Source organism: Melitaea cinxia, chromosome 7 (genome assembly GCF_905220565.1).
Source record: "Melitaea cinxia chromosome 7, ilMelCinx1.1, whole genome shotgun sequence".
In the NCBI taxonomy this organism is placed as follows: Eukaryota; Metazoa; Arthropoda; class Insecta; order Lepidoptera; family Nymphalidae; genus Melitaea; species Melitaea cinxia.
Window position 1 is genome coordinate 14939268 of NC_059400.1, and position 26682 is coordinate 14965949.

General features: G+C 32.2%; 1 protein-coding gene across 1 annotated transcript; it reads left to right on the top strand.

Annotated features, from left to right (window-relative positions):
- The first annotated feature begins 23012 nt into the window (after positions 1 to 23012).
- On the top strand, positions 23013 to 24963 carry LOC123654847 (centrosomal protein 20-like). Its single transcript, XM_045590714.1, has 2 exons — positions 23013 to 23108; positions 24508 to 24963. Exons 1-2 carry the CDS (start codon positions 23013 to 23015, stop codon positions 24841 to 24843), a joined length of 432 nt encoding a protein of 143 aa, XP_045446670.1. The 3' UTR covers positions 24844 to 24963.
- The last annotated feature ends 1719 nt before the right edge of the window (positions 24964 to 26682 follow it).

Here is a 26682-nt window from a genome sequence, read left to right on the forward strand (position 1 = left end):
CAAAATTATAAAATATTTATTTAATCATTTCTGATTAACTAAATCAAAATACGAATTACTTTGTACTAAGTAAATTTATTTTTCACTTTTTAGTTTCCTTTTTGAAGTCGGTTTTTTTTTTTGTTAAAAATTATTTTTTAAGTGATCATACCATACCTGATTATGAAGAGGACTGAGCATGGTACTTGGGATATATCCTTTCCAACAAAAAATAATTATCAAAATCGGTTCATACAGGACGAAGTTATCTCCGAACATACATTAAAAATATATATATATTACAAAAAAAAATCCTGACGATAACGAATATAACATTTAAAAAAAAGAATTATTCCAATTGATGTAGTCGTTATTTACATGACTATACACGTTCTATAGTCGGCTATACACGCACATACATTTCATACAATATACAATACATTTATATATACGAAGCACCAAACACGAACCAGTTTTCGTCTTGATAGCCTTCAGAACCAACATACGCGATGGCGAGCCATTGTGCATAATAAATTAAATTATGGCTTTGAAAATATAAAAATAATAATAATATTATAGAAAAAAATAAAGAAACTTTACAGCAAAATTATGTTCTTACGTGACTTATTTCCAAATTGTTTTTCAGAAGGAAGAAGCCTTAAAGCTTATTACGGGAACAAAATGTCCCTTAAATATGCCTAGTCTTATTTGTGATTTTTATTTTATGTGACTATATAATAATAATAATTTAATTAAAAATCTAAATAATCTAACTTTTACGATTATAAATAAAAGATACATATCAATTCAAATAGAAATAAACACATACTTAAAGACAAAAATATATTCGTTAAATTAAAATAACGTAAATCTGTGAAAAAATATATGATAAATTAATATAAGTTTAGAAATTATTATACATCCAAAATAATTACAAGAACCATCTCATAAATTAAAATATCTAACCCAAATAGAAAAAAAAATAATTGTTTTAGTCGGTATATGGCTGAATCACTAACCTGAATTTTATCACAAAATCACTTCCTCAAGTTATCACGTATAATTACGTTTTCGTTCACGGAACGGACACACGTTCATTTCACAATCACACGTAAAGGGAATTTTTTTTTAAACCCACGCGTCCTCGCGCCTCGATGGTCGAGACCAAACTGCGCGATTTCAGAAACAACTACACAAGTACAACTTCGGATGCAATCGGAAAAGCTCGGTTGCAATACTGTATTAATACAACTCACAGAGGCCTTCTAATTGAGTTACTAAACAACAAAACTTATAGTAAGAACGGAATGAGAAAGGGAGGCAGGCATTGAGAATCAATCCCTATTGAGAAGTTTCTCTAAAATTATTAACCAAACCGTGGTCAAGTTATGTTTAGGATAGAACTGGTATGATATTGATTTAATGATTTTACAATAGTTCCTCTAGATCCACTAGACTGACAATATTGTACTTAATCGTAAGTTATTTCGAAATGGTGGAGTGTTCATCACTCCATCACTTCAGCCTATCACAGTCCACTGCTAGACAAAGGCCTCCACAAGTTCACGCCAAAAACGGCGTGAACTCATGTGTTTTGTCCATAGTCATCACGCTGGGCAGGCAGGTTGGTGACCGCAGGGCTGGCTTTGTCGCACCGAAGACGCTGTTGCCCGTCTTCGGTCTGTGTATTTCAAAACCAGCAGTTAGAGGGTTATGCCGCCATCAGTCGGCTTTTTAAGTTCCAAGGTGGTAGTGGAACTATGTTATCCATTAGTCGCCTCTTACTTCACCCACGGGAAGAAAGAGGGTGGCTGTATTCTTTACTGCCGTAACCACACAGCAAAGTGGAGAATTATATTAGCTGAAAATCACGGAGTCTGTTTAAATTTTATTTACGTAAATATTTGTTTTGGATCTACGTGTACATTATCGTAGATCTAAATTCTTTCTATTCTTAGTTGAGTGTGAAGGGTTTATTTAATTATTTATTATTAGAAACATCTAGACAACGGTAATGAACTAAACTGTATTAGCCTGAAACGTTCCACTGCAGGGCAGTGCTCTACCATATAATAGAAAGATTAGAATAAATCATTGAATGATAAGATATAATTACATTTATATACGTTTCAGATTAATTCAATTAGTCCTATCGACGTCCGCAACACCAAGCGTACTGCAAGCGCATTGCCGACCTTAGTCCCAAACATTCCCAGGAGCTTGAGCTACCCCATCATAGGAATACTACTTGGGATTTAGGAGCATTATTTAGCTGTGAGCTTCTTATTTATGAAATATTGATATATTGATTTTAGCGACACGTGACACAAAAATATAACACTCCACTTTCACCCTTCTTAATAACGGGTAATTAAAAAAGGGAACAGCAGATCTAATATTTTAAAACGATTTTATGACGAAAAATATGATATAAAATTTTCGAGGACACATTCTTCAAACAAATTGAAGGCAAACAGATTGAAAATATTTAAAGCTAAAGGTATATCATTAAGGTATTTCATTTTATTAATTAATAAAAGTATTAGAATTTTTCGTAACTTATTTTAAATATGTATTTATTTGTTCGAGTGAAACATTTAAAATTTATTTGCAAAGTTCTAAAGATACGCTAATAAGGTTCTTATAAATTTATTTATTAAGGTTTACCAAAATTTACATTAAAATATTAATTTTTTTTATTTATCAAACTTAAAGTTATATGTCAAATACGTAGCTAAGAGGCTCTACATAAAAAAGCATGCACAAGTTTTCAGTGCTTTTAGCTGAAAAAAATATATACATAATATAGCTTGTTACATTTTCATATCATCGTGTTTGTTCTATTTTAATTTCAAAATTTTCGAAACGAACATATAAACACAAAAAAATAATATATAAATATAAAATATAAATAAATAATTATCTTTTACATACACACACGAGCGTTGGTTCTTAAGGTAAGACCTTTATGCTTTTGCTATAGGTAAAACTGATAAAAATTTACCTGTATAGATAAAAAAAATAAACTCAACAATTTCATTTCTTTTTCATTTTAATTTTTAAAATTTCAGAATACGTAAACACAAGTACTTAAATCTCGCGAGAAGCTTTTATATCATACAGATTGTGTAATGACATCATATGTTGATAGTTACAGTTTTACAGGAACTTTCTTTTTTACTTTTTAACGTCTTTCAATAAAACCTTGTTATTAAAAAAGCTTTTTCTTTCAGTTTTTTTTTTTTTTTTTATTGTATGTAACCACAAAACTTATTCTTGAGTGTACCGATTTTGACAATTCTTTATTTTGATCGGCATGTAGTGCTCGTCGTGTAGTCCCATTTAAATTTGATCGAGATCTGATGATCACTTTTAGAGTTACTTTTATTAATACGTTGTTTTATAGACTACTTCTGTCGGTGTAATAGATATTGCTTTTTTTTTCGTTTGCTAGCAAACAAGATTATTTTTACGTATCTTTATTCCGACGCCGCATTGGCGCAACGGTCACGGATTGTGCCTGTTGCGCTGGTTTTACGGGTTGCGGGTTCGATCCCCGCACGTGACAAACATTTGTATTGGCCATACAGGTGTTTGCCGTGGTCTGGGTCATTAAGCCGTCGGTCCCGGTTATTATCATGTACACCTGATAGCGATCGTTACTCATAGTTGGGAATATATCCGTCAATCCACATTGGAACAGCGTGGTGGATTAAGCTCTGATCCTTCTCTTACATGGGGAAAGAAGCCTATGCCCAGTAGTGGGATATTACAGGCTGAAGCGATCTTTATTCGATTGGTGGGGAGTTTTTTATGGTTCTATTTAAATTTGAGTGGAATCTATAATGTAGTTTTTGAGTTTTACCTAATAATACATTGGGAACAAAAACATTTATGTTAGTATTGAAGATTCATTCCTGTCAACATAAAATCGTGTCAATTATCACGATTTCATTCACTGGTCTACGGTAAATGTGTACCATTGTTTCATGAAAAGTGATAACCTATATCACCGTGATTTAAAACAAATTTTCAAAAACACTACATATACATTATGTACACTTAATACGTATTTACTAAATTACATATATTCCACTACTACATACAAAATTAAATAAAAAATATCATTTGAAATTAAACATAAATAATGACATTATTTTTTAATAAAAAATAGTAAATAAAAATAAATTGATTCAATGGAACTTACGCTTTGACGAACGCAAAAATTATTTATAGCAAAATTGTGTACAAAATGCATTTGACGTCAAAGGCGTTTAATCAAAACTATCAAAAGCCAAGAACTATAAGCATAAAACTAATAGAGCTTTATTTATTCAAAATATTTTTAATCATACCTGACAATTTTATCCTTTGTACATAAAAACTGATTGATTGATAGAAAATAATTGGTTTTAAATGTATAGATAAATTATTGAAAACGGTCGTAAGTGTAGACGTTCAAAACTTATATATACATATAATATGTATTCTGACTGAGGTAGACCATAGCAGGAAATATCGTGCTTAAAATCTGGAGGAGCCTGACTGGGGAAGTACGTCAGCCTTACAGAAGATCACGGCTAAATAATACTGCTTTCAAACAGTGTTGTGTTCCTGTGGTGAGTAAGTTGACCAGAGCTCCTGCGGGGATTTCGGGTAGGGTCGGCAACGAGCTTGCTATGCTTTTGATGTTATTGGCGTCTAGAAGCTACGGTAATCACTTACCATCAAGTGATTCGTACGCTTGTTTACTGACCTAGTTTTAAATAATAAAAAAATAAGTCTGGGTATCTACATATAGTTTGTAGCCGATACTAAAAAATCATAAAAACTATTAAAATAAAGTTCTAACTTTATGACATCGCTTAAATCTGAATTTATATCATTTATGACAGCCATAAAAATTTTAATATTTAAAAATTATGAAATAAAAACAAAACAGTAAGCTAAATAAAGAAGTAACAATACTCTATATTAAATTTTGAAATTAAATTGAAGTAATTATAAGTAATATACAACAATACTAAAGTTACTCTTACCTTGTTTATTTTTCTAAGTAATTTTTTTTTTTTTTCGATACCAACAAAATTGTCGAATATCGTTTTTATTTTTGCGCCTTGCAACACTAGTCAGTGTTTCCTTATCCTTTTTTCTCACTGTAACCATTGGCGTGTGCATCTTGTATAATTATTTTAAATAAAGTATTTTTATATTCTGGTACAAAACGTTATTTTTCGTTAATAATATCAAAAAATACTTAAAATAGTCAATTTTTAAACTAAAAACATTGTAAAATCTCCTTTTAAGCAAATCGATATCCAAAGAAGTTTTAAAAACTTTTAGGGTTGCTATTAATAATTTATAAGTCATTAATTATTTCCTTTTAGAGTCTCTCCTGTCACCATGGTGTCTGAAACGTCACCGAAGTATCGAAAATCTCAATATGACAATCGCGATTAGCACTTGAATAATAGTATAGATTGAGGTAATTTTTATTTTTTGGCTGATTTAGATTTCAATTTGAAATAAAAAAAACAAGTGTGCTTTAGAAAACACGACTGAAGTAAAACGTAAACGTAACTCTCTTTCTACCTTCAATAACTTATATCTCCGTCTCATTCCGTTCGCCTCGCCCAATCACACTTTTCGTAACGCTCTCGTTACGCATTCATCATTATTCCCCAAGTCAAGTGTGCGTCAAGAAGTTTACTTCAAAATTATTAGTCCTTCAAGTCAAAGTTTTATTAGTTTTTCTCATTATTATTTTTAGCAACCAATAATTGTACAATAACGTAGTTAATAATAAGTGGTTATTTTCAACAAAAGTTAAACAAAGTAATATATAAATAATTCTACGAGTAGTAATTCCTTTAGAACTGTCATTGGAGGTTACCTTCAACTCTTGTTATGGTGAATCAAAGTATGAATTATAAGTTTTAGCTGATAGTAAAACCTCATTTTCCTGTTATATTATTATTGTCATAACATAAATAAAAAAATTAATAAATAAAATAAAAATGAGTAAAGCACACTCGTTTTCTTATATTTGAATGTGAATGATATTATATAATGATGATGATTAAAAGGGCCAGCACATTTTAATTTTAGTTTCGTGTTTGTATCTATTGTTAATTGAGTTAAATGAAAGTATTCGTTTTTTTTTGTTTTTTTATCTTAAACTGTGTTTGATCTTTTCCAAGCGTAATATCTTTTCTCTAGGGTGCTTTACTCTCTTAGCTACCTTAAAAATCTTAAGCATTCAAATATAAATGACATTAAATTGGATAGATATAAAATTTAGGAAGAAATTCGTAGATGACAAGGAAGTTATCTATTTGTTTCTTAACATCACCTTGGATTTACTACGAAAATAATTCATTTGATAACCTGCAAATTCTTCATTTACTTGATTGATTTATTGGTTGAGACTGATCTGATCAGACTACTTACTGTACATAAGCTTTCATGTAGGTCATCACCTACATGAAAGATGGGTGAGAGATATTTTACCAAACTGTTCCACTGCGGTTTGGCGGATATATTCCCTACTATGAGTATGAGGGACCGACAGCTTAACGTGCCCTCCATATCATTGTTAGGATATCCACAAGAATAGATGCCCAGACCGAAACGAAATATTTGTAGAAATACAAATATTCGCCGGTATTTAGGTGCCTACAAGGCATAAGCACCACCAAGACAGAGTTATGTCTTTCTTTATCTATCGTTCTATTACAGATACAGATATCGTTCTAAATAGTTCTATTATATCCATATAAAGTAATACTAATAATATAAGTCGACACAAAGGGTAGAATTCCAGCGTACAGTTGGCATTCTTGTACAAGTAATGGGAGTCGTTTAGAGGAAATTTTTATGTACTTACTACTAAAAACTTTTACCAAAGACATCTGAAACTAAACGTATCATATTTTCTTTATACAAGAAATGTACAATAAAACTATATTCCCATGTTGGCATTGTATTTTGTTGCTGTCCGTGATCAACTAAATTTATTGGAAAAATTTACAACCGAATTTTTCGGTCAACCTTTTGTTTTTAGTTCAATAAACATTAATCTCCGTTATCCGAGTTATGCGCGATGTTACGATGCCGTTTCGTTTAGAGATTTAACTAAAATAAAAACAGATATATTTGATTTTTGATAAAAGACACCCATCAAACCTCATATAAAACGTTTGTTACTGAGGCTGCTTAGAATGCAATTGTTTTTTTTTAAATTGTAGTAAACTGTTTTACTTGAAGTATAAGATGTTTGTGACCTTTAAATGGTAATTATGACAAAGCATCTAATTTTAAACCTTTATCCGTCCATTTGTCTGTTTGTTTATTAAGAATCAATTTTGAAATAGGTATTATCTTATCGAGACTATTACTGGATACTCACGATATGTTGACAAGAATTGATGTTGAAAATGTTTCGCTCAAAAAATCCAAAACTAATAAATCCACTTCAATTAACGGTGTTACTAAATTTCATATCTATACAAATGAATAAAATTGGAGTGTCTGTTTGTAATATTAAAATAACCGCTTTGTAGTAAATGCATATGTCTGTCTGTCTGTCTATCAGTCTGTCCGTTTGTTTCGGTTAATCTCTGAAACGGCTGGACCGATTTTGACGGGACTTTTACTGGCAGATATCTGATGTATTAAGGAGTAACTTGGGCTACTATTATTTTAAATATTTTTTGAAACAGCGAACTGAACAATATTTTTTTTTAATTCCGCGCGGACCTTAGAGTATACATTACACTGTAATGTATACTCTAAGGCGCGGACGAAGTCGGCGGGCACCGCTAGTAGAAGAGAATAACACGGATGCTTATTAGCATTTATCACCGACAAATAATGATCAGGAGGTAATTCGATCGTATTTTCTATATGTGTCTCGTAACTTTTTACTGGATGAGCTTTGATAAATTTTGGTGACTTTTTTGTATCCTAAAACTGGTGCGTCTCATGTGGGTAGTATTTAAATTTAAGTGAGATATGACGATTCGTTTTAAAATTATCACTAATAATGAGTGTTTAATTGACGCCGCGTTGGCGCAGCGGTTACAGCCGTGGATTGTACCTGTTGCGCTGGCGGTTGCGGATTCGATCCCCGCACATGACAAACATTTGTATTGGCCATACAGGTGTTTGCCGTGGTCTGGGTGTTTGTGCAGTCCGTGTGGGTCTCCCCAGCGTGCCTCGTAGAGCACGTTAAGCCGTCGGTCCCGGTTGTTATCATGTACACCTGATAGCGATCGTTACTCATAGTAGTCAATATATCCGCCAACCCGCATTGGAGCAGCATGGTGGATTAAGCTCTGATCCTTCTCCTACACGGGGAAAGAGGCCTATGCCCAGTAGTAGGATATGCCAGGCTGAAGCGTAATTGACTTCAAGTAGGTACGTTGAGAACGTTTTCATTTTATTACTCATCGATATAAATTGAAGTAGTATTATGTCTGATTAAGTTTACTAAAATTACTGTGAAATATTTGGCAATCAACACGTGGGCTATATTTTTATTCCAAAACTAAAGCGTGTCTAGAAGCGTTACTACAATACAGATCAGTATAACACAACTATTGGTTTAATATCAGCGTGTACATCACTCCACATAAATAGTTATCTGAACATACACTATAGACTTTTCTACATATGTTCATTTCTTATTTCTGTAAGCCATCCTCTAACAAAGTTTGCTGAAGTTTAAGGCTACTAGAATCTTAGAGTTCTTGTACTCAATAGTTTGGAACAAAAATCTGCTTTTGTTGTGAGACCAGCGGAGTTTTCTTGGGAAGTTGTTCCTTTAAGACCGACACAGATACTTAGACAATGAAATCTTTGATACCGATGAAAATTCTTCTTTAAAATCAATAAATATTTGTAAAACATTACTTATTTAGATTTTTTTAAACACCTTCGTGGTCAGTATATAATACCACAGTATATATATTCACAAAAACAAATTTACTCTTGTTATCCTCTAGTTTTAATTTTTTTTTTTTTTTTTTTTGTTTATCTATAACATACACACACGGCCATCTGTTCCTACGCTAAGCATGTTATAAGTAACAGCCGATTAATATAGCAAATAATTTTATTTCGCTAAATACATAGAAATATATCTTTATACCTATACACAAATAAATCAATATATCGCACCCAGACTAGAGGTAGAAATCAGAATAGAACCCTTAACCCCCGGAGCAGAAAGCAGAGAGACAGCAAACTGCGCCAACGGGCTAGTCAATATAACGTTATATACCGATATTTGATAATAATAAAGAGCAAAATATCTTATCCATTTTGTTACATTTACAATCGTTTTTCCAATGCAGACAAAAGCTTCAATTGGCCAATTCCTTGGCCCTCAACAGCCCAATTCGTATTAATTATCAAAATAATTAAATGTTTGCTGAAAAGATGTTAACTGTGATATTCCTTTGTAATAAAAATTAAAATTTAAAATAAATCAAAAATCAACTCATGAAATAAAAATTAAATCTTCCGTCTACTTTTAAATTGTATCCTATTTTCTAAGTTCCTTTTTCTTGAGTATCTAAAAGAATCGTCCAAGTATTGCCGTCGAGGATCTGTCAGATCACTTACTTTCGAAACACAGATAAGTTCAAAGCGGTTTATGAAACACATTTCGTCTCAAGTTTAAAATGTTTTTACTCAAAACTATTCGACTCAAACTTACTCCGTTCGAAGTTTAAACAAGTTGGTAAAACGTTTAGAGAAGTTCGCCGAAATAAAAATATAATAAATTTTTAATTTTTTTTCTGTTGGATAAATTCCATTTATAACTTACCAAAAACGGGAACAATTAAATCAAAAGTTACACTATATTGTCACGAATAGTTCGATTGGGAAATTCTGGCACTCGTTCATTTCACTGTCACAATGATACACGCTAGGGGTAACGGAAAGTCGCGACAACCTTCTACGTCGGCGGTCGGGGTTAAACTGAGTAATACGCGACACAGCAAGTGAGCAGGACTCATTCCAACTTTTGAAATCGACTACGCTCACAATAATCTAAGAACTATTGCTATATTAAAGTTAATTTTCTTAATTTCAATCAGTTAAAAGCATTTTAGCGTATAAATAACAATTTAAAATAAATTAAGGAGAAAAGTTCGACCCACTTTTAAAATACAAGATATTTGTAGCAGCGAGAAGCCAGAGCTCCTTAATTTCATCTTTAACTACAAACCTGGAACTGTTCCAGCCTTACGACTATACGATTGATGGATTAATTGCTAGCATAGCTGATATTAGTTATGTCACAAATATTGGATACACATTCGTGAATGTGAACGTGAATGCGAATAACTGTCGCGAATGCGAATGCGAATGTTGACTTTTCAAATGAAGTTCGCTTAAAAGGTATGAAATTTTGTATAGATCATCTTTGAATCAAACATATTCGAGCCAAGACAGTTACCTACAAATGTGCGAATTGCGAATATTCGTACATCACTAGCTGATATTGTTAGCATTTGAAATTACGAAAAAATGTACCTATACTTCTTTTTTACGGTTAGGAACAACTGTATAATTTTATTAATTCATTCATTTAAAAAAATCTGTCAAAAAATCAATTCTAACTTCATTTTGCAGAGTCTGTATTTGGTTAAAGTTATTTTAGGGAAGTGAAAATACGAGAAATTTCGTGCTTCTGAAATTAATGAACCTTACATATTACTTAATATACACTTTTTTATAAAAGAAATTTACAAAGATAGAGGTGGAATTCTAAAAATGTCAAAGCACGCGTAATCGGTAAGCTGTGTCGGTAAGTCACATATCGTTATCAATTTTAGACTTCAAAGGCGACCAAATTTGGCGATTTAGTGATTGATTGAGATTGACGATTTAATTTTTACCCTTTAATTGTATATCCGGTAATTTTGAAATCCATTATTTATTTGTAATAAAATAATACATACTAATACCTTATATATACGGTTCGCTTAAACCGAAGATAAAAATCATCATATCAAGAATTTCGCTCTGGCGGGTACATCGTTCCATAGCTTAATTGGCTAGAGCTCCGACACGCTCAGTCGGAGACGCGGGTTCAAATCCCGCTGGAGCGGTCAATTTTTGATATGATATTCAAAAAAAAATACTAATACCTGTTTCACAGCCAATATGTATGAAATTAATAATGTATAGATTATTTTAATATATTAAGAATGACGTGTTTATTTTACTTATTTAGAAATAAAGGACTTCGTGTCTTACTTTAGTCCCTTAGGAGTACACGTCAAATATCGTTCCGAATTGTGTATCTATTTATACTATAATATTATAAAGCTGAAGAGTTTATTTATGTGTTTTTCTGTTTGTTGAAATTATTTTTTGTGTTGGATAGTCCATTTCTCGAGGTAGGCTATATATAGGCTGTATAACGACGCGAGTGAAAACGCAGGGCACAGCTTGTTTTATCATATAAGAACCCGACATGCTAAATTTATCATTAATCAATACATATAACAAAAATGTAAATGTAATATGTTTGTGCACGCTAATCTCAGAAACAGCTTATCCGGCTTAAATGCAATTTTCCCTAATATATAAAGTAATGTTGTAAGCTTCACTTAACATTTAGTGTTTGTTTCATGTCAATCGGTTCATAAACAAAAAAAGTTGTACCAATTTAAAGAATTACGCTGACTATGTAAATACCCAAACGACGGTGTTTCCGATCCAAAATAAAACAAAAAATATATCCAAAAAGTGCTGTCCAAAGTCATTATTCCACGCGGACGGAGTCGTGGGCACAGCTAGTGTGTTAATAAATTGATTTATCAAACAATCAGTCAATTTAAATAACATTTTATTTTAATTAAGTAAAAATTACAATTTTTATTTTTATTTGGGAACTTACAAGTACCTAATGTAATACGTTAAACCAATAAAGTTGAACAAAAACATTAAAATAATGAATACTAGGACATATAATATATAGATAAATCCAGTTAAATATAACAATATAACTACGGCTTTTCTAGTCTAAGACACAAAATTTAAATAAAATAAAATTGTAAAAATTTTATCCTAAATAATAAATCATTTCTTTAAAATATTTTAAATCAATTTCTAAAAGACAGTTATGACTTGCCAGCAAGATTATCTTTGATATTTCTTTAAATCCAGCTTCCAAGTGATACAAGGTGCCTAAGTAGCGTACCATTTCGTTGCCAAGTTTCAACTATACGATTAGTTGTAACATGAGTAAGATTTTCGATATTCTGAATAGATATTGCGTTAGTATTAACTTTTAACTTACTTCAAATAATTGTGTTTGCTCGCAAACGAAAAAAAAACTGACTTCAGTTACATCGACAAGTAATGCAACGTAGGTAGACGAAAAAATAGTCAAGTAAATACACGTTATCAAAGATTACTTAAAAAGTAGTCATCAGATCTCGACCGAGTATCGAAGTTACGCGGTAAAAGATAATCTTTCTGAATGTGAATTTAGATTTTTTCGTTACCCGCTCTATACCGGATATTCGGGGCGATGTCGGTTTTCACGTCACAATAAATGTCACTATGAGAGACATTTATTTCCGCAACAGTGTAAATCATACGCTACGTATATTTTTCTTACAATAAATGTCTCCCAATCAACGACACACAGAAGGGTGACATCTTGTGTCAAAGGTCTGGAAGCCTACAACAAAAACACGTAGACGAGATAGATATGATTTATATTTATATACATACATTCAATAATAACCGAGATTATGTGCACTCATCATCATGGCGCTTAAAAGTGTCAGAATATCATTCATTCATTCATTCATTCATTTCAGCCTATCACAGTCCACTGCTGGAAATAAGCCTCCACAAATTTGCGCCAAAAATGGCGTGAACTCATGTGTATTGCCCATAGTCACCACGCTGGGCAGGCGGGTTGGTAACCGCAGGGCTGGCTTTGTCGCACCGAAGACGCTGTTGCCGTCTTCGGCCTGTGTATTTCAAAACCAGCAGTTGGATGGTTATCCCGCTATCGGTCGGCTTTTTAAGTTCCACGGTGGTAGTGAAACTGTGTTATGCCTTAGTCGTCTCTTACGACACCCACGGGAAGAGATGGCATGGCTATATTCTTTACTGCCGTAGCCACACAACAGAACATCAATTTACTCCTAATTGTGTTTCTAGCAAAACGAAAAAAAGCGACTTCAGTGACGAGTGGACGAAAAAATGAACAAACGCACTAGTTGCCATTAGGTACGACTTTCGAACGTTCCCCTCGATTTCTCTGGGATGCCATCATCAGATCCTGGTTTCCTTATTATGGTACCACCTTTGGGATATCTCCTTCCTAACAAAAAGAAAGAATTATCAAAATCGATTTACGACAAAGTTATCCGCGAACACACATAAAAAATACATATTAAAACCTCCTCTTTTTTTGAATTCGGTTAAAAATAATAAACAGCAAAAATGATATAATTTTTTAACTTGCATATCATTATCTTCTAATGAGTCCTTTTGCCTTTGATGAAATTGCACGATAATAATGAACCATAAAATTATTCATTTATTAATTGAATTCCACAAAAGCTATTACAGTTCCCATTTAATGATAAAGTGCGGTGTTAGATAAAGTCCGCATCGAACAACGTCTGCGGGAAACCTCCCGCGATCCTCGGAATCAGTCACACTCGAAGAACGTAATTTGTCCGATGCAACGAACATCACTTACAACGTCAGATACGACCTATCGTTTACTATAAAAACGATATAAATTTTGTATTGAAACTGACAGATGATAAAAGTGCTTAATGCTTTCACGGTCGCATACGAAAACGATTCCTTGACGTCCCACTCAAAACAAAACAAAATCAAAGCAAAAATAATGATATTGAGGTTATTACAATTATAAACTAATAAGTACTCTATACTGCGCTTGTTAGGCTTAGATATTGAAATATGAATAAAAAATAATTAGAAACTGAGAATAAAATAAAAGAGTGTAAATAGTTCATTCAAAATAATATGTTATTTATTTAAATTATTGAACATTTACTAAGTATGTACCTATAAAATTATTAAATTTATTGAAAAAAAATGTGAAACTACCACCGATTCGGAATGTAGACTCTATTTGAAAAGAAAAGCAACTCAGCGGGTTCTCATTTAACCAGGCGCCGATGTTGCTGGGTATTTAATACCCGAAAGATTTTAAAACTCTAATAACTATGAGTTTATACCAACTCTGAGTCTAGTACAGCTCCTGAATATCTTTTATGCTTAACTTCATTTAATTTTATCTTGCGGATACATTTCCTACTATGAACAAAAATCGCTATCAGGTATCTGTGAAAACAACCGGGATTGACAGCTTAACGTGCTCTCCTAGGAACGCTGGAGTGACCTACAAGGACATATAGACCGGAAATGAATATTTGTCTAAATACAACTATCCATCCCGTATGGAAATCGAAACGGCAACCGCCAGTGTTTAGGTGCATACACAATACACGCCACCCCTACACCAGAGCGATGTCATTATCAGTCTTACTATCACTAGTTAATTCAATACTATAATAAAAGTGAAGAAAATAATAAAACTTTACTTAACTTATAAAAATGATGGCGCACTTTGCTGAAATAACTTTCACTCTAACCCCACATGCTCTTCTTTATACTTTCAAAGTAAATTTTCTATTCAAATATTTTAATATTCAAACCTCAAAGTTGACTTAAACTGATGAGACCAACGTTCTGTCTGCTGAAGTCAATGATCTGTAATAGTTTAAATACGTCTGTACAAAGTCTTGAAGCAAGTTTAATCTATCACGACGCTCCGAGGTACTCCTGCGATGACTGTCGCATACTAATTTGTGTTGCTCAAAGTATTGTGAACTTAATGAAAAGGTTTACGAGTTTCTGATAAGCAACTATTACTGGGTAGCCTCAGAAACAGACACTTTGATCCTACAATTTCTACATTACAGTACCTACACTATTAAAACTAACTTAACTACTGCAAGCGTACGAGACTTCGTTTTTAATTTATTTTTTTAATTGTTTGAATAAGTATCACGTTAGAATACCGTTTCCTTATTTCTGATTGTATCTTTAATAATAAGCGGTTCTGTATATTTTAGTGTTGACCTATTCTTATTGGTTGTATTAAAAGTGAATAAAAAGGATCCTAACATTGAAAAATATAGTTTTACTTAATACTGCTATGGCTTCAAATGGTTATAATTCATCCCGTATTATCCCACTGCTAGAAATAGGCCTCTTTCTCCATGTAGGAGAAGGATCGGCGCTTAATCCCTCATGCTGCTCCAATGCGGGTTGGCGGATATATTCCCTACCATGAGTAACGATCGCTATCAGGTGTATATGATAAAAACTAGGACCAAGAGCTTAACCAGCTTCCCGAGGCACGGCGGGAAGAACCATAAGGACAGACATCCAAACTGTAAAGAAATATTTGTACAAATAAAATCCATCTCAAGAGGGAACTGTATCCGCAAGCTGCCGGTGTTAGGCACGTACATGGCATACGCACCACTACACTACAGCGGTTGTCATAATGGTAGTTATAGAAAAATTTTATGTGAAATGTTACATAAATCGTATTAAAATTTTCATATACAAAAAATACAAGAATTAATAAACGTCATTAATTAATATAATTAGTAATTATTGTTTTAAATTTTTGTTAAAATTAATATCAAAAAGAAAAAAATAAAACACGTCATAAACAAGAAATAAATAATAATAATAGTGACCAAGTCGAGAGATATAAAGAAGATCTTCGGCCAGATGAACCCAGCACGATAATTCCCGCAACATTCGTTGGAAACTACAACACTAATGCCCTTTGAAGCAAGATTTAAACAGTCAATGAAATATCTTTGAACTAATCTTTATAATACAAGACATTTTACTCCTGTTCAGCCGCGGTCATATTTATGGTTAGGGTATAGAAGTAGTTATAGGCTATGGCTTATGTTAATTAAAACAAGTTTAATCATTCCTCTATATTTTTTTTTATTTTCGGAATTTATCAATTCAACTGTCTAATATATATAAATTAATACAGCCACAGCCTAAATAATTTCAGTTGAAAACCTCCTATTTCTTCAATCAAATATACTTCATTTTCATTCTAAAACTTTTCAATAATTTAAAATAATACACATATAAACTATATATAACAACAACCGCTCTGATGTAGTGATGCGAGTAATTGGCTAAAACACCGACGGCTTGCGGGTTCAATTCCCGCTTGGGATGGATATTTGTATTTGTACAATTATTTAATTCTGGTTTGAATGTCTGTCCTTGTGGGTTTCTCCACCGTGCCTCAGAGAGCACGTTAAGCTATCGATCCCGGTTATTATCATATACACTTGATAGTGATCGTTACTCATAGTAGGGAACATACTTGCCAACCCGCAATGGAGTATCAGTATCATTAATAAATATCATTAAATAAGTTTATTGCACTAATATTTATATTATTTGCACTTTTGTGCCCGGCGGCAACAGCATTTATAATAATAATAATAATAATAATAATAATAATAATAATAAAGACGTTTATTCACCAAGCATAAAAAAAAAAAAAAAACAAAAGATTTCTTAGTCTAATTTACAGAGCAGAGAGAATTTATGACCAAGGAAGGCTGGTAGGGATTTATTTTAGACATAAATTTGGCCTTTGTCAAGTTTCACTGCATTATGTAATTGTTATATTATAGATTTATAACATTTTAAAGTGCCATCAAAAATCAAAATCAAAATTTACTTTATTCAAATAGGCTTCACTAGCACTTTTGAATCGTCATTTTAAAAATTGAAATCATTTTTGTCATAACCAAATAATTATGGTGATAGAAACGATACAAAATGTAGATTGAGAAACTCCGTAGCTACAGTTTAATTTGAGGAAAAAAATTGCCTATAGCCTTCCTCGGCAAATGGGCTATGCAACAAAAATTTTTTTTTTACTCCGAGCCAGCATTTCCTGTGATTAACGCGCTTAAACAAACAAACAAACAAACTTTTATATTAGAACTTTATAATATTTGTATAGATGTATAGTTACCATGGATGAAATGTATTTTAAACACGATTTTTCTCGCGTAAATCTCGATTTTGCGGGAATTCCGCAACTAAAGTAGCCTATATGCTCCTCTACTACCTCGTCTATATTCTAGTGAAAGCCCCGCAAAAATCGGTTCAGCCGTTCCGAAGATTAGCCTGAACAAACAAAAAGACAGACAAAAATTTAAAAATAGTAAATCAGTGATTTTCTTAGTTTTGCATCATATTTGTTAATTTTAAAATTATTTTTTAAGCGATTTTCTTTTTATTTGTAATTTTAACCATTAGGTATATCAACCTGGTTGATATATTTATTTAAATTTTAGTTAAGCTAAGTTTGATTATTAATATTATCTCAACTTTACACTTTATATAAATTTGATTGATGACCTTTTTAAATGAATTTTATTATTAACAAGTAGTATCTTTACTGTTAATTTTTTATGCGAAGTAATTTTAATTATACTTGCTACACGGCATTAATATATTGTGGAATGTTGTGTACCCCGTGATGGGATACATATTAGATAATAATGTAATAGTGAATTATATATAATGTTCCATATGTATTTTGTGGATGTACCTATAAAATAAAATAAAAAAATAGATAAATAAATAGTTATGTAGTGAAATTTAAGTAAATAACAGAAATAGATAACTTATACATAGATAAACAAATAATAACTATATAAAAAAATAATATATATATATATAAGAAAAAAAAAAAAAAATCCTTACTAACAGTAACATAGGTTAAGTGTACATTGTAAGTAGAACATAAGTGTACATATATGGTAACTAGGAAATAAGTGTACATATATGATAACTAGGCAAATAAGTGTAAATATAGACATAGATAAGAAAAATAATAATGTTAGAAATTAGAAAGCAATTATGTGTATACTTCTGCATAAACAGTATTTAGTAAGGAAAACAAAAAAAAAAAAAAATCCGTCGGCGTCGGACCACGTCCTAGTTTTACTAGGCAGTCACAGGATTGTCGATCTGTAGTATAATAAGTAGAAAAATCGCCTGTAGTATTATAATGCATGCATGATAAACAAAGGCACGCGCATTTTGAGCCCGTGGATCAAAATTTATAAATAAAAAAAAAAAAAAAAAAAAAAAACCATTAGGTATATTTTTTTTTATATCGAAATATTCCGCATCGGTGCTCGAAGCGAACACGCAAACTACGTCAGCTGACGAACACTTATCAACACTACAAAATGCCAGACGGTTAGAAATTTTTCACTCTAGTTCGACTTTTATAAGACTCGACTTAAAAATCAAGACTTGTTTTTATTTTTTAATTCAAGTTTTCTTTATTTTTTCATGTTTTAACGTAATATTTCTACTCTATTTGTATCGCTTTTAATGTTGTTGTTTTTTTTTTTCAATTATAGTATGTTATATAAATAATAATAAAAAACGAAAGATCTAATTTATCCTACTATTGGTAATGACATACCTTGGGATTAAAACGTCATCTTTAACCAATTTCCCTTTTTAGCCGACTATTAAAAAATAACGAGTATCTTAATTTTTTATACAACTAGGTTTTCAAACAAATGTACGGCCCCACCTGATGGCAAGCGATTAACGTAGGCTGGTATAGACACCTTCAATAACAGGAGCATCGAAAGCGCGTTGCCGACCCTGATTCTCCATCAAAGCTCCGCTCCACCTTACTCACCACAGGAACACAACAGTGTTGTGAGACTAACTTCCTAAGAACATTATTGAGCTGTAATCTTCTGCAAGTTTGAGGTACTGTGCCAGACGGGCTGCTAGAGATTTTGAGCAGTATATATCCTGTGTCCTATTCACTAAACACATTCGACTTTATACATTACGACCAAAAATATTTACCTAAAATTAATGAAATTAATAACTTTTATTCCCTGCTACTATTCAAAGTTTTTATAAAAAAAATTGTTCATATTTGTTTGTTCTTGTGACATCATATTAAAATTCTTGTTCTTCCTAGAAATTATTCGTTATGGTCATTCGCGAGTAGTGTGGCAGTATGATGATTTAAGTTGTAATCATTCACGTATGCAACAAAAGAGCAGTTCGGCTATCAACGAAATTTTTAGTCTATTCAAATTCTATTCTGTAATCAAGTATTCGATAGTCGCCCAACAGTTATGACGTAGTTCATATTGTGATATATCTTAGTAACTACAATTTCTTAAATCAATATTTAATATTCTTTTTTATAATTACATTCGTTTAATATTATTCAATAATTAACTCTGATTTGACACATGGGTAAAATTGTATAAAAAGGGTATAATCATTTTAAGCATTCATTATATTTCGAGTGCCGACCGATGGCCGACCGATGGCGGGATAACCATCCAACTGCTGGCTTTGAAATACACAGGCCGAAGACGGGCAGCAGCGTCTTTGGTGCTACAAAGCCAGTACTGCGGTCACCAACCCGCCTGCCCAGCGTGGTGACTATGGGCAAAACACATGAGTTCACGTTATTTTTGACGTAAACTTGTGGAGGCCTATGTCCAGCAGTGGACTGTATAGGCTGTAATGATATATTTCGAGTGGTTAACAACGGTACGCTGTTCAAAGATATAGACAGATTGTGATAATCGCCTTGGCTATTTAATTTACAAACCCACTAGTGCTTAACAATTCAGTTAAAAGTACGCATAATTATCTGGTCTAAAATTTTCAACAGAAATTTATATTTTCAATTAAGTTACAAAATGGTCAGTCGTTAAAATACAACCCGAATATTTTTACTATTCGAATAAAGTAAAAAATATTCCAATCACGAACTTATCGAGATTTTATTTTAAGCAGTAAAAATAAGAATTTTAATTTAAGTTCCGTTTGTGACAATCATTACCGGCGCGAGCAGATGTCTATTAAATATAACAGCTTGTTACTGTTTGCCTTTGTTCCACTGATGACCGTTTTGACAATCGTTTTGGTGTAACATTTTACTAGTGCGTGACCAAGTTAGTTGTTTTTGTCATATGTCACATTACCGAAATAATATGTTTTAATAAATCTGCCAAAAGATTCCTATTGTAATGCTTCAGAAGCATAAACTTTACCTTGTGTAATTAAATTTTATCTCATTGTAAATGAAACTGTATTTCTTATCAGAATAAATATCTTTGACATAAGATGTTATAAATATACATATACCACAGATAACGTAAACCTGGCAAATATATCCATTTATATTCAAATTATAACGACAAGCGTTCTGGTGTTTACGAGTCTCCATGTAATACACCAGAAAGTACATCGACAACGTCTCGAATAAAGCCATTGACGTAAGAAAAGTATCCACTTGTGAGTGAGCAACATGGAGGATTAAGCTCTAACCAAATAATTGTGTTTGCTAGCAAACGAAAAAACCGACATTAATTACATCGACAGTAATACACGGTAAGTAGACGAAAAAAATTAACAAACGCACTATTCGTCACTACGATTTTCGAGGGTTCCCCTCGATCTCTCTGGAATTCCATCATTAGATCCTGGTTTCCTTATCATGGTACCATCCTCGGGATATCTCTTTTCCAACAAAAAAAAGAATTATCAAAATCGGTTCATAAACGACGAAGTTATCCCCAAACATACATAAAAAAAAATTATATATACACGATCGAATTGAGTAACATCCTCCTTTTCTGAATTCGGTTAAATAAAAAGAGAAGACATTTGCCCACCAGTGTCAAGTTAGTGGTTTTAATTCAGATCACTAGCAGATTTTAAAATTTGATACACCAGAAATAAATATTTAGAAAAATGGAATTTAGAAAAATGGAATTTTGAAATGTGACGACTTGACGTTATTACATTTAATAACTTTTGTTCAGAGATGAAGATATCTCAAAGTAGTTCAGTTAAAATCAGCAGTTACATACGATCTTCCAATGTACTTTTGACGAAATAATAATAATCGTGGCTACAATGTTAGTCGTGACGCGGTGGGAGTAATTTGATTTTGAAATATCGTCTGTGACGGCAATTTAGCTGGATAGACCGATAACACGAATAGTTTCGTGTCTCTCATATAAAATTGTCCCTTGATATAAACTTCGATTGCTCCGACGTATCACTTAAAGATGATTGGTTTTTGTTGCTTTCATTTTCTTTTATCTTTCTACGTCTTTAAATATAAATTGAATTAGCACAAAGTTAAGGAGGGAACGTTACAATGTGTTTACGTAAAACGACTCGAAAATAGCTTATAGACGTGGCTGAAAAGTGAGATCGGATGTAATGAGTATATGTAAATTATTATAATTTTGATATATATTAATTTTTTTATCTAAAAATAAATAAAAATGAGGTTTTATGTATCGATATATAAATAAAAAATATCAATGGTAGTGGTACAAGTCGCTTCTACCTTGGAACCACAATTATATACGGTACAGTTCTCATCCACCCTGTCAATTTACGTAACGCAAAATGTATCGTCTATCTGTCTCTCCAATTATATATAGCTGCGCATTTGTTAACCTTGTGCAACCACATTTCAATTGCCTGTTCCTTATGGGTTAGATCAAACTATATTACGGTACATTATTGTGAAAAGAAATTTTTCGTTTTTATTATCATTACATAATGACCGTAAGGCGTTAACAAAATTAGATAAGTCTTTATTGCTATGAAACGACTCACGCTAAACATCTCGACTCGAAGCATGATTTCTTGCCTCACGTCTATTTCCTCTGCTGGAACAAGATGAGCTCCGCAAGTAACAGTTACGTGTACGTTGGTTGCTACCTGCGTGATGGCAGCTGCAACGGCTTGACTCACGTGACTTTAAGCGAACCGGCTCGCCAGATTTGCGTGCCTATCTGCTGAGTTACGAGCTGTTTGCTCGCAAATATCGCGCAAGCTGTTGCGCAAACACCTTGATGACAGCGTGAATAACACACAATTTTCTCACATAACTAACACTACTTGACATAACAAAGACTTTTTGTGGGCTAGAGTCAGAAATCTGAAATATTTCGATTTCATCCCACTTCTGAAATGTAGAACACGACTAAAAACACTCAACGAAACACTTATTTCTCACTTCAGATATATAGTTATTCATTCACAATACACACTTTTAACTACATTAAATAAGTTATCACACTAATCACTTCCATCTTTATGCTCTTCCGGCACTTCAACAAATAATAATCACATTAAGAACACTACAATCTAATGGAATTACAATCAATACAATCTTTTAAAATTCTTCTTCTTCTTCTTTGGCTTATCTTTTAAAGTTTAGAAGCATAAATTTGAATGATAACAGTATTTATTGCGCAACTACCTTACAAAAGAAATAATTAAGATGGCAACTGACCAACCGTTAATTAATATTAACCATTCGGAAGATGGTGTCGACATCTTTGTACTATTCTGGTTTGGTAACTTGTGTGTTGGGGGCTTAGAAAAAAAGAAAAAATGCATCCCATTGCTGGGCATAGGTGTCTTTCTCCATGTAGGAAAAGAGCTAAGATCTTAATCCACTGCGCTGCTTCATTGCGGATTGACGAATATATTCCTACAATGAGTAACTATCGTGTATATATAGCAGCAGATAGCAGCTTCAAACAAAATATGTTGAACTAAAAATCAAATTTAAATTATGATCAAATAACATAATCATATACAGTCGTACAAATAAAGCAATATTTATAAAATAAAATAATACTTTTTTACAAATTAAATTAAACAATGCTGCCTGGACAAAATGAACGTCTGTGGCATCTGACATAAATGGTCATTGACACTACGAATAAAAACATACTATTGTCATAATCATTTGGAATCCAATAAATCAGATATAAAACGTTACCTAATACAGAAAATAATACTATATTACAGTACGTAACACAAAGAATACTTCGTTTGGAAATAATTAAATTCCCAACGAAATGAACGAAAACCAGACAATTTCAGAAAAAGAGCTTTTGGACGCGATAAAAAACCTTTTGAGGAAGAGCGGTCATCTAAATAAATTTCAAGCAGAGGTACTAATGTATTTCGACAAATTCCTGATTAAACGAAGCGTATTAATTTTTTATGTAATAAAAATCTGTTTCGTTTAAAACATTAATTAACTTTTCTTCTGTTTTGGTTTTTACATATTACGGCTTTTGAAATAAATACACGTGGTTCATTGCTCAACTATAGGTAATATTAGATTTGTTAGTTCATTTGTAAGTCACTTTCATTTGGAGAAGAAATTAGGGTTTGTTTCATTGGTTCCCGTTAAATCTACATGAGTTATAATGGTATCCAACAGATAAAATGCATTATGTATTTGTTTCTTTTACCATCAATTTCCAATTCATTTAATATATATTTCTATTGGTTATTATGAATCTGTAAGTTGTAGTTTATTCATTGAAGTGAAGCAGACCCTAATGACCTTTTTTACCTCCTGCAATTAAAGTCAATTAGTGACTTATACCGTTCTGGTCGAATAGTACGTATGCCATGTCGGCGGCGCTCGGCGCCTAAACGCCGACAGTCGCGGGTTCAGTTCCCACTCGGAGTTGACATTTGTTTTATACAAACATTTATTTCCGGTCTGGTTGTTAGTCCTTATCCTCACGTGCTCCAAAGAGCACATTAAGCTGTCAGTCCTGGTTGTTATCATGTACACTTGATAGCAATCGTTAGTCATAGTAGGGAATATATCCGCCAACCCACAATGGAGCAGCGTGGTGGATTAAGCTCTGATCCTTCTCCTACATAGTAAAAGAGGCCTACGTCCAATAGTGGGATCTTACAGGTTGAAGCGAGTAACTTATATAAGGATAAACATTATCAACCATCGGTGAGACAGGACCTTAGTAGCTTAGTATGAACTTTTTTTTTCTCTTTATTTGATTTCAACAAAGTATAGTAAAAAAAATAATTAAATACAAAATGCCAACTCAATTTCACTCTAATTCAATGATAAATTAGTTTATCTATCTTAATATATATAAATCTCGTGTCACAATGTTTGTCCGCGATGAACTCTTAAACTACTTAACCGATTTTAATCAAATTTGCACACCGTGTGCAGTTTGATCCAACTTGAAAGATACGGTATATTTTGTTTTGATATATGTAATTATTATATTTAAGAAAAAAAATAAGGCGATACGAAGTTTGCCAGGTCAGCTAGTATTATATTAAAAATAAAAAGTATAATAACCTCTGTAGACTCGATTTGACGAAAAAGAGTTTGATTACGGTTTCATTAAATTATACTTTTTTTAATTTTCATTTAATATTGCTTTGCCGTCTATGACTAACCTGTTTAAAAAAATACACGTTGTGTTTTTAAGTAACGAAACATAGTTAAAAAGTCTATGTTTACCATGAAATAAGTACATATGAGTATCTAGTTTATAATTATTTGCATTCATTCTTCAGATGCGAGCAAAAGTTACCGAGGTTTTACAAGAGAGACAAATGTCATTAAATCCTGGCTTCAAAAGTTCGGGTGCACCACAGCCTAGCGATGAAGTTTTGTTAGTGAATGAGCTCGTTAAGGAATACTTAGAGTGGAATGGGTACCTCTACACTGCCTCCGTGATGACATCAGAGGCCGCTATGCCGAATGTAAAAAAGACAAGGGCAGAACTTTGTTCAAAAGTAGGTGTCAAGGATGATGAAAAGTCGGCGACATTGCCTCTTCTATCCAACATTATTGCTGCATATACTGAACGTATTAAGCGCAAGATAAGCAGAATCAAAAAGGATAATTGATTAAAACATTTAACTTGCCAGAACAATATATTGTTGAGGGTAAAATATTGATGAATTATTAATTCTTGCCTATTACGCAGATGCAACCAAAAATTTAGTAAAATATTGTCTTAAATTATATATCGTGGATTTGGAATTTGGTTGCGATGAAAACTAAATAATATCAAATATTTTTAAAGAAAATTTCTAAGAACAACACAAAACAAAAATAATGTCAAGAATAACACGATTCGAGATCCCAATAAGTTTTGCGATACGAGTATCTTACTTTGTTTTTTTTTCTCTGATTTATATAAACAACACGTTGTATTTGTTAAATAATATAAAAATTAGGAATACTTCAATTTCAATTTCAAATTTAAATTAAAGGTTTTCTTACTTAAAAACATTTTATAACTGTACTTATTATAATACAAATATTTTCTATAAAACTGTTTTGTGTCGAGTTTAAACTATATTTAAATCTATGTATTTAAAAATTTCGTGTCACGATGTATGTTAGCGATATACTCCGAAACTACTGAACTATTTTTTATCAAATTTTGTAAGCATCTGTAATTTGGTCCAACTTGGGAGATAGGGTAGTTTTTGTCTCAATTGGAACCGGTAGGTGGCGCTGCTATCGGTATGTAAGCAATCAAATATGCAAGCTGTTTTCGGGGCAGGACAACGTCTGCCGGGTCCGCTAGTTACCAATATAATTTATTGTCTAGGAAAGTGTTGTTTTTTATAGCACTTGATCGGACACTAATTAAATAAGGCCATAGGACATTAGCCAATACGACCTTCGTAATCACTCAACCAAATCAATAATAGGAATATTTTCATCGTCAAAGGAATTTTAAATTTAATTATCAAATATTTGTATACCAGAGATTGACACGTGAGAACAATTTTTAAGGCTCGTCGACGACAGAATAAATAATAGATGTTTAGAAAACCCAAAACTGTGTGCCTCTATGCCCTCCAGTATGTTAGCGACTGAGGGCTTTCCAAATAATACTCACGTATCAATCATCACTTTTGTATTTATTCTCTAAATATTTTCATATGCTTAAATCCAATACAATATATATTTCTCTTTTAACAGAAAATAATCTTTTTCACTACTCATTTCACATTCGTCTTGCTTGCTAATCACATATTACCCTCCCCAGTCCATATATATATTTTCTTTTTTTTTTTTTTATTTCTACCCACAAAATAATAATCATATATTTTAAAAAGTGTTGCAATAGTATAAATTTAATAAATATTCAAAACAATATTTGTAACAAGTATAAATTTAATAAATATTCAAAACAATATTTGTAACAGACGGCTATCCTGCATAAGGAATGTCCCCATTCCTTACAATGCTCGGCCTTCCTAAGTCAAGTATGACCTCATACTTAATTTTGTTTTACATGGACATAATCATCATTAGTGCCTCGTAAATTACATTAACAAATTTAGTTTGATTGATTAATTTGTATACACTAAAATATGTAACAATGTAATTTTATAATTACAAACAAACAAAAAAAAAACAAGCTCGCCTTGGTCTATCATTTTCCATTCATAATAAAATTCGTATAAACTCGTATATTCATAATTTTACATTACAAATCTCACTAAATAATATAGTTACACAAATTATAATTCATCAATTCGTATATCACTTGAGAGATACAATCTACTCGTACAATTACCAAGCAATCTGAAGTTTGCCACCCGAGGGCTACGATAAGCTTATTAACTTGCCAGATGGGTCACCACTTGCCATCCAAAACTGCGGTCTGCTGATTAAATTGTCAGGTGAGTTACCGCTTGCCACCCGAGGGCTACGGTCTGCTGATT